Here is a 15,641-nt window from a genome sequence, read left to right on the forward strand (position 1 = left end):
GACCAAACTAACTGTTTGGCTTGTGACAGGGAACAGAACAGAGCCACCTAGTGGCCGTTTTTTCAGTTACATTAAAAACATATAAAGGTTGAGAATTTTTACAGCAAGTAATTGGCAAAATGTCTTATTACATAAGGAACAATATATTAAAAGTTTAGTTTGGTGACAGGTACTCTTTAAAGAAAAAAATGATAGGTATGCTTTTAGTATCCAGGGACACAATCAAGATTTCTTATTTGACAATTTTTGTAGTTTTGGATTCCATCATATAGACATGTATCATTGTATGTGTATGAAATATTTGTTTACACCTTTTTTTGTGTGCTGGTAATGTGTATGTCCACCAAATTTATTAAATGGTTGCAGAGCATTTGATACATTTTGTGCAGATACACATGGAATTTCTCTGGTTAATACGTTGCACAACATTTTGCGCTGCACATAAATTCGCCAATTTTCTACACATGCACCAAAAAGCTAAGCCAAGCCTGGGCTGGTGTATTCTTGCAACTTTTTGGAAGTGTTTGCGCCAAAATTTTTGACTTTTCAGAAAAGTCGCAGTTGATAAATACTAGGGATCGACCGATATTGATTTTTTAGGGCAAATACCGATAATCTGTGGACTTTAAGGCCGATAGCCGATAATTTTATACCGATATTCTGGTATAAGTTATCGGCTATTTCAGCACCGCCGTCGCCAGCCCCCCCCCTGCCTACTTCTCTCCCCCTGCTGGTCCTTAGTCCATCCTCTGCTGCCCCATTACCTCCCCCATCCCCAGTTTTATAATTACCTATTTCGAGGGTCCGCGCTACTACTGGCTCCAGCAGTGTCCTGAGCTGTCACTGTGCGCACTGACGGTGACGTCGCGTTGAGGACGTCACTCATCATTGTGCAGCGTAACTCAGGACGCCGCAGGAGCCAGAAGTAGCGAGGGCCCCAGAAACAGGTAATTATAAAACCGGGGATGGGGGAGGCAATGGGGCAGCGGCGGTCTCTGGCCGAGGCGGTGCGGTGTGGGGAGCAGGGCATTATCGGATTATCGGCAAGGTAATTGCCGATACCGATAACGTCCAAAATCGTGAATATCGGCCTATATTATCGGCCAAACCGATAATCGGTTGATCCCTAATAAATACATGACCACTGTATAATGAAAATGATAAATGGTGTACTGCAAGTCAACATTGTGAAGAATGTCTACTTGAAAAGTCGCAAAAAAAAGTCAGAACCCCCCCCCCCCCCCCCCCCCCACTGTACCTAAACTGCACCAAATATAGACAACAAAACAGCTCTAAATGCAATGATAAATATGCCTGTGTTCTCTTCACTAGGTCTTGTACTGGGTCTCCTGAATCTGGGCAACACTTGTTTTATGAACTCCTTGCTGCAAAGTTTATCTGCCTGTCCATCTTTTATTCATTGGTTGGAAGAATTCACATCACAGTACCAACTTGAACAGAAGGATACAGCAGATAAGTACCTGTCGGTTACTCTGCTGCAGCTTTTAAAAGGTCATATTAAAAATTAAAAGCTTAATAATTATTTACGAGACTTGTATGTTTAAAGAGACTATGTCAGGTTTTCAGGGCTTCACACACTAGCAACGGGGGCTGACCGGTGAGGAGAACAGTGTTCCGACGCTATTCTCAGCAGAGAGAAAAATAAAAGAACTTTTCATGGATTATGCTGTGGTGAGGGGTGATGTACAGTCACACTTTCCGCACAAACTCCTGCCAGTCAGGCGTGATTGACAGCCTGAGGGTGTGGCTTCTCCCTGCACTCAGGCTGTCAATCAAGCCTATGTTCAAAGTGTTTGAATGTCACTTACCTCATCTTTTAGGTCAACAATAGTGACATATTATGGTCACAACACTTGACCAGACTCTGCATGAATTATAAATTAAATGTTACGTTTATATGGTAATCTTATGAGAATGTATATATATATGACTAAATAGCCAAATAGGTGTTACCAGTTAGGAGTGCCCCTCCACTGCCTTAAAGGGGTATTCCAGTGGAAATGTTTTTTTCCTCTATCGGCTCCATTGGGGGGACACAGACCTTTGGTATATGCTGCTGTCACTAGGAGGCTTGACACTATGGCAACAAGAAAATTCAGCCCCTCCCAGCAGGATATAGCAGCCTACAGGCATCTGAGCAAATCAGTTTTAGCTTAGTGTTTTAAGGAGGCAGATGCTGGTCTGGGTTCTCCCCAGACCAGGTCTCACATTTTTTGTTTTCTAAGTTTAGGGACGTTTAGATTTTTATCTCCTATTTCTTTTCTGGGATGTACTGTCAACCCCCTCTCGCCAACGGTCAGCGCCTGGGGTTGTACCTCATGGATCCGGGTCCCCCTACCTCCCTGCTCGTCTCGCTGTTACAGCCTGGCATGATGCAGGTGACAAAAGCTGACTGAAGACTTAATTAGGTAAGTTCTTCGGACTGAGGTGAGTATTTTCCCCCCCTTTTTCTCACAGGTTAGGGGACTTGCAACCTCTGGAGACCCCTAGTTTTGGCCCACTCTTTATTCACCTGGGCAGTTCTTTCACTGATGGGGGCCTGGTCAGGAGGGTCCTTTACTAAGGGATTGGGGGTTATGCAGTGGTGTAGGACTGTCTAGTGCCTTGGTCTTTACAGACGCCGGCATTTTTTCCCCCAACTCCTTCCCTCAGCAGCCGCTGCTGCCGACTTTCACTTCATGCGAGTGCTGTCTCAGCCCGACCGCAGCTCGCTCCCCTGACACAGTTCTTCCGTCGGCAGCGTGGAGAGCTGCCGGCGGTGTGTGTTTGCGGGCACCATTATCCCGACATGCGGCCGCGGGCTCTGTATGGACTTTAGCTCCGCCCACCGGCGGCCAGCAAGGATTTCTTCCTAGCGCGCGAATTCCTCACCAATTAGGGGTTTCTCAGGTTCAATCAGAGCCGCTTTTGTTTCTTCACAGCCCCCTCTGTTCATTGGCCATACATTCCCAGCCCCTCCCCTCTCTCTCCCTCTCTCAGCTGCACTGAAGTTCTCCTCACAGCAGCTGCGCTGTTGGGGACACAGACACTGGGTGAGACTGTTTCATTTTACTATGTCCGAGCCCAGGCCTGTTCCTCTGCAAAGATTTACTACCGTACCTGGCGGTCTTATTTTCGTTGGTGTGAAGCTCAGTCTTTTTCTCCGGTCGTGTTTTCCTTTCCCCGACTCCTTTCCTTTTTGCAGTCGGGGCTGGAACAAGGGTTGGCTGTCAGCTCCCTTAAGGGTCAAGTTTTGGCCCTTTCCATTCTTTTTCAACTTCCTCTGGCGTCTAATTCTCATGTCCGGACCTTTCTTCAGGGAGTGGCACACGCTGCCCCTCCTTATCAGTCACCTTCTCCCCCTTGGGACTTAAACTTGGTCCTAGGTGTCCTGCAAGGCGCTCCTTTTGAACCTCTCAGGGACATTCCTCTTTGCCTCCTTTCCTGGAAGGTGGCGTTCCTTATTGCTATTACCTCTATTAGGAGGGTGTCAGAGCTGGCAGCTCTCTCCTGCCGTTCTCCCTTCTTGATTGTCCACCAGGACAAAGTTGTTTTCCGTCCAGGTCCGTCCTTCTTACCTAAGGTGGTTTCGGTCTTTCATCTCAATGAGGACATCGTCCTACCGTCCTTTTGTCCCGCCCCTTCTCATCCCAAGGAACGTTTGCTCCACCAACTTGATGTGGTGAGGGTTGTTAGGACCTATCTCTCAGTCACTTCTTCCTTTCGGCATTGTGACTCCTTTTTTGTTCTTATAGAAGGTCGTCGTAAAGGACAATCTGCTTCTAAGGTCACCATTTCTCGGTGGATCCGATCTGCTATTTCGGAAGCTTACCGCTGCAAGGGGAAGATCCCACCCTTCAGGGTTTTGGCTCATTCCACCCGTTCTGTCGGGGCATCCTGGGCCCTCCGCAACAAGGCGGTCTTTGCACGTTTTCACCAGGTTCTACCAGGTTCATACCTTTGCATCAGCTGATGCTAGTCTGGGCCGTAAGGTGTTGCAGGTGGCGGTGGTACATCCCATGGTCTGTGTCCACCAATAGAGCCGATAGAGAAAAGGAGATTTTTATGCTTACCGTAAAAGCTCTCTCGAAGGATCCATTGGGGGACACAGCTTCCACCCTTTTTCTGGTGTTCCTATTTCAGTTATCTGTCCGAGGGTGTGTTCAGTTACTTTTTATTCTGGTTTCTCGGACATTTCGTGTTTTTTTTCCTGACCTGTCGGTCTTCTATTGCTCTGGGACTAAAACTGATTAGCTCAGATGCCTGTGGGCGGGTATACCCTGCTGGGAGGGGCCGACTTTTCTTGTTGCCATAGTGTCAAGCCTCCTAGAGACAGCAGCATATACCCATGGTCTGTGTCCCCAATGGATCCTTCGAGAAAGAGAGAGATTTTACGGTAAGCATAAAAATCTCCTTTTTTTAAATCAAGTTAAACAGATTTGTAAATGACTTCTATTAAAAAATATTTACCCTTCCAGTACTTTTTAGCAGCTGTATGCTACAGAGGAAATTCTTTTCTTTTTGAATTTCTTTTTTGTCTTGTCCACAGTGCTCTCTGCAGACACCTCTGTCCGTGTCAGGAACTGTCCAGAGCAGCATAGGTTTGCGATGGAGATTTTTTAATAGAAGTCATTTACAGAACTGTTTAACTTTCTGGCACCAGGTTGATTTAAAAAAAAAATTCCACCGGAGTACCCCTTTAAACAGTCATCTTTGATTGGATAGTGTCAGACAGTGCAGGAATGTGTCCCTATCTGGTAACACCCAATTGGCTATTTAGTCATACATTGCTAGTAACAACTCTGGAACAGCAAAACAGAGAGCTAGAACAAAAGATGTTCCAGAATTGTTATTTTATGGAGTATGCATGTTCCTACTAAGACCGACATGTCAGGAGAGGCTACAGGTCCTTTTTTAAACTTGCCCTACATAAAGGTTTTGGTTTAGTGCCATAAGATAATATGACCGCTAATGCCAAATCAGTCTCTGCCATAATCTGGGGCCTAATCTATATCTGCCATTGGTCATTATTATTTTTCTCTGTCCAAAATCTCTAATTCAGGGGGAATCTTAACCATATACACTAAAAAGATTTTCGTTATTTTATTTATTTTTGTGACTATAGCATTATCAAACCAGGAGCCTGCAGAAGATGAGGTGTTAGATGCCAGTCCTCTCCTAGATGTCCTAAGAACATACAGGTGGCAAATCTCTTCTTTTGAAGAGCAGGTTAGTAAATGTCTGATACCCTTATGTGCCATTATTGTGATATTTGCTTATTTTTACTTGCTAATTAGTTGAAATTATATATACTTGGTTTTCATAACTTATTTAAATTGTATTGGGATCCACTTGTTCTCCATCACATGTAGCTAAACAACGTGCGCCAGTGTAACTAAACTAGCATATATTGGAGTCTACTGCATCCGATCAGACCTTACACAGAACTTAAGGAAACCTCTGACCATGCTGTTTTGTGGTTATGCTCTACTTTTCTGAAAAATCCACTAAAAATAATACTTTTGCCTAAACAAAACCATGACAGGTTGCCTAAATGTGCTTTCTTATTTTGCAGGATGCCCATGAGTTGTTTCATGTGTTGACCTCCTCATTGGAAGATGAGAGAGATCATCAACCTCATGTAACACATCTGTTTGACGTTAATACCTTAGAAGTAAGGGTTTCCTTTTTTAATGTACAGTAGTTGTTAGCGTGTTGTTTGTAGTGATAAAACCTTAATTACAATTGAACATGTTTAATCAGTAGTAAAATATAGTCTATCCTACATTACCCTAAATTTATTGTTATTTCTGTCTTTCATAAAAATTCTAAGTTATACTCACCTGCCCCAATCCCCTACCATGTCTGCTTCGATGGTGTGCGGTCAGCTGAGCAATAATTCTTGCTTTTGTTTCAACACTCAGGAAGTGCCTGCTCAGGCAATCACTGGTCATGGTGGTGACCCTACTTGACAGGTTATTGGGGGAGCAGGCACTTTCTGTGTGTCAAGACAAAGGCAGGAAGTGCTGCTTAGCCCAGACAAGGCATTGTCTGGACAGACGTGGCAGAGAATCAGAACAGGTTAGTATAACTATTTTTTCACTTTTATACCAGTCCATGCCAGTACACAAGAATTTTGTGGACTCGGACAACCCCTGTAATAAACAAGCTTTTATAACAGATACATTATGATTTTGTAACATCATTTTTTTGTGGAATATTGTTTGTTTTCATAACAGCTTCCTCAGAGCACTGACAGGCAAATTCACTGCAGAACCCAAGGTATGTTCTGGCACACATCTGTGCCAAAATAATGTTTGTCCATTGTGATGAAAAATAGGAATCTTTAGTGTTTCATTAGTTTTTGAATAATATTAAATAAAGCAATTAAGTTGTAAGTACCTAATGAAAGTAATAGGTTTGCTTTGTAGGGGTGTTAAACCCCATTCCTAGGCAGTGGAAATCTCAACACCCTTTTCATGGAAGACTAACCAGTAACATGATATGCAAGCACTGTCAGCACCAGGTAGGACTATATTTCCTTTTTATTTGAAACCTGATAGTTATCACATTTAAATGCCCTTTTAGAAGGACCAATAGGCTTCTGATAAAGAGTGCCAATCTCTGTGATCTGCACTTGTTTGTTGAGCCTTCAAAAGGTCAGCTATGTGGCTGGGCCTCACGAACGATACAGTAATCTTCATTTCATTGTTATGGGCCGCACATCCCCTCTTTGCAATGGGCCATGTGTATAATAAACACTTACATTGATGTGATCTAAGGTGATACAAGTGCAGTTGTGCACCTACGTTGGAGTGGAGGACCTACACCTATGGATCACAATGTGGTTTCACAACTGTGGTGGATGTAAACAATGACATTAGCTAACCCTCAAAACTGATGTAAAATTGAGACATTAGCCAGTATATCCTTATATGAAGGACACACTTGAGCCCGCACACCAACGCCAAGGTTTCTCAAATGGTGCGAGTCCTATCAACTAACCTGGCCAGATAAATAAAACCAGGAACCAAATTACGGCAGCCTCAGTCGTCTCCAGTGTGGACTGGGCACACATACAATGGGAGGGAGTAGACAGCTACAAGCCCCACCCTGGTTGGTTCATTTATAGCAGGACTCACAGGTGAAACCCTAATGCTACCCAGCAAGATAAAAGGGTGCATTAGTATCAGCCTTAAGCAAAGACATAACGGCTTATATTTGCATGAACATGGTTTTATAGCATGTGTATAATAACTCTTTATTTATACAGCACACACAGATTCCGCAGCACTATACACTCAAATTGGTCCCTGTCCCCATTGGGGCTCAAACCTATCAGTACGTTTTGAATTGTGGGAGGAAACTAGAGTACCCGGAGGAAACCCACGCAAACACAGAGAGAACATACAAGCTCTTTGCAGATGGTGTCTTTGTTGGAATTGGAACTCAGGACCCCAGCGCTGCAAGGCAACAGTGATAGCCACTGAGCCACCATGCTGCCCATCCACTGACATGATTTTCTTGGCTGCACAAAAGATGCAATTAAAGGGGAACTCCGGTGGAAATTATTTTTCTTTTGACAAATCAACTGGTGCCCGAAAGTTAAACAGATTTGTAAATTACTTCTATTTAAAAATCTTAACCCTTCTAGTACTTATCAGCTGCTGTATACTACAGATATACTACAGAGAAATTTGTGAAGTTCTTTTCAGTCTGACAACAGTGCTCTCTGCTGACACCTCTGTCCGTGTCAGGACTGTCCAGAACAGGAGGTTTTCTATGGGGATTTGCTTCTAATCTGGGCAGTTCCTGACACGGACAGAGGTGTCAACAGATAGCACTGTTGTCAGGCAGAAAAGAAATTCACAAATTTCTCTGTTTTATATAGCAGCTAATATGTACTAGAAGGATTAAGATTTTTTTAATAGAATTAATTTACAAATCTGTTTAACTTTCTGTCACCAGTTGATTTGTCAAAAAAAAAAATTTCCACCGGAGTTCCCCTTTAAGGGTGGGTTCACACTACGTTTGTAGTGTACAGTTGCTGGATCCGGTTGGGAGGGTCGAAAACCGGCCGCTCCCGTATCCCAGCCGGATCCAGCCCGAACCCCATTCATTTCAATGAGCCGACCGGAGTCAAACGCTGACTCCGGTTGTCTCATTTTTCCCTGTATACGGTTTTCTGACCGGACCAAAAAACGTGGTGTACCACGGTTTAAGGTCCGGTCAGAAAACCGTATACGGGGCAAATATGAGACAACCGGAGTCAGCGTTTGACTCCGGTCGGCTCATTGAAATGAATAGGGTTCAGGCTGGATCCGGCTGGGATACGGGAGTGGCCGTTTTTCGCCCCTCCTAATCGGATCCAGCAACCATACACTACAAACGTAGTGTGAACCCACCCTAACAAACAAACTAGCGTTTACTCATTCGTCGACTGGCCCCTTTACAAACACAGATTATCCGGTATGAGCATTCCATACTATGTAATCTGAGGGCTTACAATGGCTCTTGGTCTGCTATTATAGTACACCTGTTAGGCTGAAGTAGAGGCAAGATCTAATGGGCTGCCTGCCACTTCTACACTGACAAGCATTGTAAACTGCAATTTTTGGACTTGAATATTCAAGTTTGCTGGTATAATTTTTTTTTTATATAAAAAGGTTCTAGAAGAGAAAAAAAAAATATTGTTCCCTTGTCACGTCCTTCAATACTGTAATAAAAAGAAAAGAAAAAAAGCAATACATAATTTAGCAAATTGTACAAATGAAAACGTTAACCCCTTCTGCAAGAATAAGCCCTCACAGGGTCCTGAAAAGAAAATGATTGTTTTTGATTGTATTCATCTATTGGCATAAAATGAATGTATTGTATGTATGTACGCACCCCGAAAATTGTGCCATTTAGAAAAAAAAAAAAAAAAACGATACTGATACATTAACCCTTTAAGGACCAGGCCCATTTTGTCATTAAGGACCAGACCAATTTTATTTTTGCATTTTCGTTTTTTCCTTTTCACCTTCTAAAAATCATAACTCTTTTATATTTCCATCCACAGACCCATATGAGGGCTTGTTTTTTGGATCACCAATTTTACTTTGTAATGACATCACTCATTTTACCATACAATGTACGGTGCATCCCAAATTTTTTTTATCTCAATCGGCTCCATTGGTGGACACAGACCGTGGTTGTATGCTGCTGTCTCTAGGAGGTGTGACACTATGGTAATAAAAAAAAGTCAGCTCCCCCCAGCAGGATATACCCGCCTTCAGGCCCTGAGCTAATCAGTTTAACCCCTTAAGGACCGGGGTTTTTCAGTTTTTTGCTCCTTGCCTTTAAAAAATCATAACTCTTTAAATTTTGCACCTACAAATCCATATGATGGCTTATTTTTTGCGCCACCAATTCTACTTTGTAATGACGTCAGTCATTTTGCTCAAAAATCTACAGTGAAACGGAAAAAAATCATTGTGCGACAAAATTGAAAAAAAAACGCTGTTTTGTAACTTTTTGGGGCTTCCGTTTCTACGTAGTAAATTTTTCGGTAAAAATGACACCTTATCTTTATTCTGTAGGTCCATACGATTAAAATGATACCCTACTTATATAGGTTAATTTTGTCGGACTTCTGGAAAAAATCATAACTACAAGAAGGAAAATTAATACGTTTAAAATTGTCATCTTCTGACCCCTATAACTTTTTTATTTTTCCGTGTATGGGGCAGTATGAGGGCTAATTTTTTGCGCCGTGATCTGAAGTTTTTAACTGTACCATTTTTGCATTGATAGGACTTATTGATCGCTTTTTATTTATTTTTAAATTATATAAAAAGTGACCAAAAATGCACTATTTTGGACTTTGGAATTTTTTTGCGCGCACGCCATTGACCGAGCGGTTTAATTAATGATATATTTTTGTAATTCGGACATTTCCGCACGCGGTGATACCATATATGTTTATTTTTATTTACACTGTTTTTTTTTTTTTTTTTTATTGGAAAAGGGGGATGATTCAAACTTTTAATAGGGGAGGAGTTAAATGATCTTTATTCACTTTTTTTTCCACTTTTTTTTTGCAGTGTTATAGATCCCATAGGGACCTATAACACTGCACACACTGATCTTCATCATTGATCACTGGTTTCTCATAGGAAACCAGTGATCGACGATTCTGCCGCATGACTGCTCATGCCTGGATCTCAGGCACTGAGCAGTCATTCGGCGATTGGACAGCGAGGAGGCAGGTAGGGGCCCTCCCGCTGTCCTGTAAGCTGTTCGGGATGCCGCGATTTCGCCGCGGCTATCCCGAACAGCCCACTGAGCTAGCCGGCAACTTTTGCTTTCGGTTTTAGCTGCACGGCTCAGTTCTGAGCGCGCGGCTAAAGGGTTAAGAGCGCGCGGCACCGCGATTGGCGCTGCGCGCTATTAGAGGCGGGTCCCGGCTTCACTATGACGCCGGGCCCGCCGTGATATGATGCGGGGGTTACCGTGTAACCCCGCGTTATATCAGGAGAGCAGGACCAAGGACGTACCGGTACGTCCTTGGTCCTTAAGGGGTTAAGCTTAGTGTCTGAAGGAGGTGGGCATGGTCTGGAATTCTCCAGACCAGGTCTTCTGATTTTTTATTTTCCTAGTATAGGGACGTGTTAGTTTTTTTGTTATTCCTTTTTCTTTTCTGTTTTCAGGTGGGGACTCAAGGACTCCGGTTCCCTGTTTCCCCATTGCGAGTAAGGGGGCACAGACATTGCGTATATGCGCTGTTCACCCCCCCCTCGCCTACGGTCAGCGCCTGGGTTGGTACCTCAGGGGTCCGGGTCCCCCTATTTCCCTGCTCGCCTTGCTCGTGCATAGCAGCCAAGCGTGATGCAGGTAACTAAGCTGACTGAAGACTTCACTGAAGACTCCATTAGGTAAGTTCTTCTGACTGAGGTAAGTACTTCCCCCCCCCCCCCCCCCTTTTTCTCCTCAGGTGCGGACCTGCAACTTCTGGAGACCCCCTGTTTTGGCCCACCTTTTAAGGTTATGAGGCTGGCTTACTGGGGATGGGCTTTTATTCTGGTCCTTTATTCTAGGGGAGCAGTGGCATCTGAGGGGGCATATGTTTTTCACTAGTGTGTGTGTGTGTGTGTGGTTACAGTGTTTAGACTGCAGCGCCTTATATGTGGCTGACAGCCGCGGTGCTGGTACGGGCCGGGCGCTCTCCGTGCCGGCTTACTTTCGTTTTCTCCCCCAGCGCCTTATATGCGGCTGACTGCCGCGGCGCGGGTTTGGGCCGGGCGCTCTCTGCGCCGGTTTACTTCACTTTCGCCGGCAGTCTCTGCCGGCGTATCGGCCGCCCGCTCTGTTCCCCCGAGAGCATATGCGGCTGACATGTGCGCTCGGGACAAGGAGCGGGCGCCATTACTGCTTCTTCTCGGCCTTCCTTAGCTCCGCTCACAGAGCTGTCGGAGCTCTTCTGAGGCGCCAAATAGCCTCCAATCAGCGCTGTGGGCGAGATTTTCAGTCAGAAGGGGGCCAATTAGTTAGTGCCTCTGCTTCAGGCACGCCCCCCTCTGCTATTGGCTGGCCTGTTTTCTCACACTAGCCGCACGGAGTCGTTCTCCTCACTGCAGCTGCCAGGGGACACAGACTAGCGGGAGAAAGCTCCTGTCTTTTTTTCTCATAATGTCCGTACCCAGAGCTGTTCCCCCCTCTAAACAGAAACCTGGAACCTCAGTGACTTATTTTGACTGTAAGCACTGTAGTACCAAAATGCCTGGCTCTACTGAGCCCACTTGCCCTGCCTGCTCCACTGCTCCCCCAGACCCCCTGGTACCCCCTGACTTCCTCAGTCGGTCCTCACCCGACCCCGGCGAGTGGTCCCTACATCCAGAGGTCTTTGCGCAACTCTGCGACCTCTGGGGCATTCCTGACGTGGACCTCTTTGCGTCCCGGCACAATCGGAAGATCCTTCCTTTTGTATCCAAGTCCCGGGACCCTCAGGCTCTGGCCATGGACGCCCTAGTGATTCCTTGGGTGGAGTTTGCCCTACCCTATCTGTTCCCTCCCCTTCCGCTCCTTCCCAGAGTGCTGAGGAAGCTCAAAGCAGAGGACGTCCCCGCCATTCTGGTAGCTCCAGATTGGCCCCGAAGGTCGTGGTACGCCGACGTAGTCAGGCTCCTGGACGACGCTCCACTGCGCCTTCCGCTCCGTCCGGACCTGCTCTCTCAGGGTCCTCTTTGCCACCCCAATTTACAGTCGCTGCATTTGACGGCGTGGCAGTTGAGACCGCGGTTTTGAAGGCCCGTGGGTTCTCTTCCCAAGTCATTCACACCATGCTCAGGGCTCGTAAGCCCTCCTCCGCAAGAATTTACCACCGCACTTGCCGGTCTTATTTTCGTTGGTGTGAAGCTCAAGACTTCTCCCCTGTAACCTTCTCGGTTCCCCGTCTTCTCTCCTTTTTGCAGTCGGGGTTGGAACTGGGGTTGTCTCTCAGTTCACTTAAAGGTCAGGTTTCGGTCCTTGCTGTTCTTTTCCAGCGGCCCCTGGCTTCTAATTCTCATGTCCGGACCTTCCTTCAAGGAGTGGCGCACGCGGTTCCTCCTTATCGGTCACCCTCTACCCCTTGGGACTTGAATTTGGTTCTCAGTGCCCTTCAGAGTGCTCCCTTTGAGCCCCTTAGAGAGGTGTCTCTCAGCCTCCTTTCTTGGAATTTGGCGTTTCTTGTTGCTATCACCTCCATCCGGAGGGTGTCTGAATTGGCAGCTCTTTCCTGTCGTTCTCCGTTTCTGGTGATCCACCAGGACAAGGTTGTTTTCCGGCCAGATCCTTCCTTTTTGACTAAGGTGGTTTCTGTTGGGGAATCCTGGGCTCTCCAGAGTAGAGCCTCGGCGTCGCAGATTTGCAAGGCGGCTACCTGGTCGTCTTTGCACACTTTCTCGATGTTTTACCGAGTCCATACTCGGCTGATGCTAGTCTGGGTCGTAAAGTGTTGCAGGCGGCAGTGGATCGGCCGTCTGCCTGACTGTTTATCTGCCCACCCAAGGGATGGCTTTGGTACGTCCCACGGTCTGTGTCCCCCAATGGAGCCGATAGAGAAAAGAAGATTTTTGTTTACTTACCGTAAAATCTCTTTCTCGAAGGATCCATTGGGGGACACAGCTCCCGCCCTTTTTGGGATTTCCTTTGGTTCTCTGTCCGAGGGTGTGTTCAGTTATGTTTTTTCTTCTGGTTTTCGGACAGTTTTGGGTTTTTCTTTGACCTGTTGGTCTCCTCCTATTGCTCTGGAACTTAAACTGATTAGCTCAGGGCCTGAAGGCGGGTATATCCTGCTGGGAGGAGCTAACTTTTTTTATTACCATAGTGTCACACCTCCTAGAGACAGCAGCATACACCAATGGTCTGTGTTTCCCACGGTCTGTGTCCCCCAATGGATCCTTCGAGAAAGAGAGATTTTACGGTAAGTAAACAAAAATCTCCTTTTTATGTGGGAAAATTGAAAAGAAAACTCAATTTAGCAAATTTTGGAAGGTTTTGTTTTCATGCTTTACACGTTATGGTAAAAATGACATGTTTTCTTTATTCTGTTAGTCAATATGATAAAAATTATACCCATGTTACATGCCTTTTTATAATGGCTTTAAAAAAATCTCAAACTATTTTAACAAAATTAGTATGTTTGAAATTGCCCTATTTTGACCACTTATAACGTTCTCATTTTTCCGTATATGCAGAGGTATGAGAGCTCATTTTTTGCACCTTGATCTGTAGTTTTTATCGGTACCACTTTTGCTTATGTTTTACTTTTTGATAATTTTTTTTAATACATTTTCTTTTTTTGAATAAAATGTGACAAAAAAGCAGCACATTTTTTTTTCTTTACCGTTTATGCCGTTCACCATACAGGATAATTAATATTTTGATAGTTCAGACATTTGCGCACGTGGCGATACCAAATATGTAAAATTTTTTAACGTTTTTTGGAGGGGGAAATGGGGAAAACGGATGATTTACAGTTATTGGGGGAGGGGATTTTTCTAATTTTTTTTACTTTTTTTTTTTACACTTTAATAGTCCCCATAGGGGACTATTTATAGTAATCAGTTGATTGCTAATACTGTTCAATGCTATGCATAAGGCATAGCACTTATCATTGTTATTGGCTGTTTTCTGCTCTGGTCTGCTCGATCTCAGACCAGAGCAGAAGACCCCAGGAGACGGCCGGAGGCAGGTGAGGGGACCTCCGGCCGCCATGCTGGATGATCGGATCCCTGCGGCAGCGCTGCGGGCGATCCGATCATCCATTTAAAGCACCGCACTGCGCTATCGCTCCTTTTCTTGAATTTATCTGACCACCATCCTCTCTGCTGACACCTCTGTCCATGTCAGGAACTGTCCAGAGCAGGAGCAAATCCCCATAGCAAACTTATCCTGCTCTGGACAGTTACTGACATGGACAGAGGTGTCAGCAGAGAGCACTGTGGTCAGACAGAAAATAAATTAAAAAAGAAAAGAACTTCCTGTGGAGCATACAGCAGCTGATAAGTACTGGAAGGGTTAAGATTTTTAAATTGAAGTAATTTACAAATCTGTTTAACTTTCTGGCACCAGTTGATTTAAGAATTATTTTTTTCCCACCGGAGTACCACTTTAACAAAAATGTCCCTTGAAAGGCATGCATTAAAAAAAAGAAAATTGGCAGGTATTTAAAAGGTCGCTGTCATTTTAACAAACTATAATATATACTATACTCAATTATGTCTTGTTATTACAATATAAACTATCAGCTCACTGAGGGAATATTTACATGCTGCCTAAATCTATTTTGGAGTGGTTGGACAGAAGCAAACAGAGTCTACACAAGAGTTTGCTGTGATTATTAGATCCCACCCCATGGCATGATTCACAGCATAGAGTGTTGACTGTTCTATAATATGCTCCATGCTGCTGCTGTTTTTAGGGTGTACTATAAATTCATAAAAGGGCAGGAACCCCTCTTCTGTTTGTGCAGTGTATGGAGCCATCATAGAGGATAGTCTCTACCCACTAGCTCAGGAGCAGCTGAAAATTACAGATAAAGCCTTCAGAGCAGAAATACGATGAAAAATTCCAGAAATAGTGCTGCTGCTCGTGTGCAAGACAGCACATCTTGAAAAGTTACCTGTCACCACAGGTATGCTTTAGGGCCCACAATAGGAGGGATGTTAAGAGGTTAAACCTCATGTAATTTAATTTATTTTGAAAGGGAAAAAATATGTAAATTGCAATTACTGCAACACAGAGATATGGGGCATGAATACTTAAAAAAATGGAAGCTAGTCAGGGGATTTAAGACAGTGAATCCTTTAAGAGTTCCACTTTTCCAGCACAAAACCTCTGTTTAAATGACATTGAAGTTTGTGGGCGTTTTATATGTCATGTTTCTATCAGCCCCGCAAAGCAAAGCTTTATTTATATCTCTTTTCTTTTAGAGCCCAATGAGATATGACACATTTGACAGCCTGTCCTTAAGTATCCCCTCTGCTTCTTGGGTAAGTATGCTATAAAAGCAGATCCCCAGTTGTTCTTTTTTTATAATGTGTGTATATTTAGAGAAACAAACAAATCTGAATAAAAGTAATATTTAAAAATGTCTTATACTAGTCTAACTTTAAAAG

The 15,641-nt window shown here is 44.4% G+C and overlaps 1 protein-coding gene across 5 annotated transcripts in view; it reads left to right on the plus strand.

Moving 5' to 3' along the window:
• USP30 (ubiquitin specific peptidase 30) overlaps positions 1–15,641 on the plus strand; it is a 97,037-nt gene that overhangs the window by 60,664 nt on the left and 20,732 nt on the right. For 3 of the 5 annotated variants that reach the window (XM_056528805.1, XM_056528802.1, XM_056528804.1), the window contains exons 3-8: positions 1,333–1,512; positions 5,126–5,229; positions 5,576–5,674; positions 6,240–6,282; positions 6,432–6,526; positions 15,456–15,515. In XM_056528805.1, the coding sequence (XP_056384780.1) occupies positions 1,333–1,512; positions 5,126–5,229; positions 5,576–5,674; positions 6,240–6,282; positions 6,432–6,526; positions 15,456–15,515 (581 nt within the window). The remainder of the gene's footprint in view (positions 1–1,332; positions 1,513–5,125; positions 5,230–5,575; positions 5,675–6,239; positions 6,283–6,431; positions 6,527–15,455; positions 15,516–15,641) is intronic. The other 2 variants (XM_056528806.1, XM_056528807.1) reach the window with 1 other exon arrangement.

Source organism: Hyla sarda, chromosome 1 (assembly GCF_029499605.1).
Source record: "Hyla sarda isolate aHylSar1 chromosome 1, aHylSar1.hap1, whole genome shotgun sequence".
NCBI classification, from domain to species: domain Eukaryota; kingdom Metazoa; phylum Chordata; class Amphibia; order Anura; family Hylidae; genus Hyla; species Hyla sarda.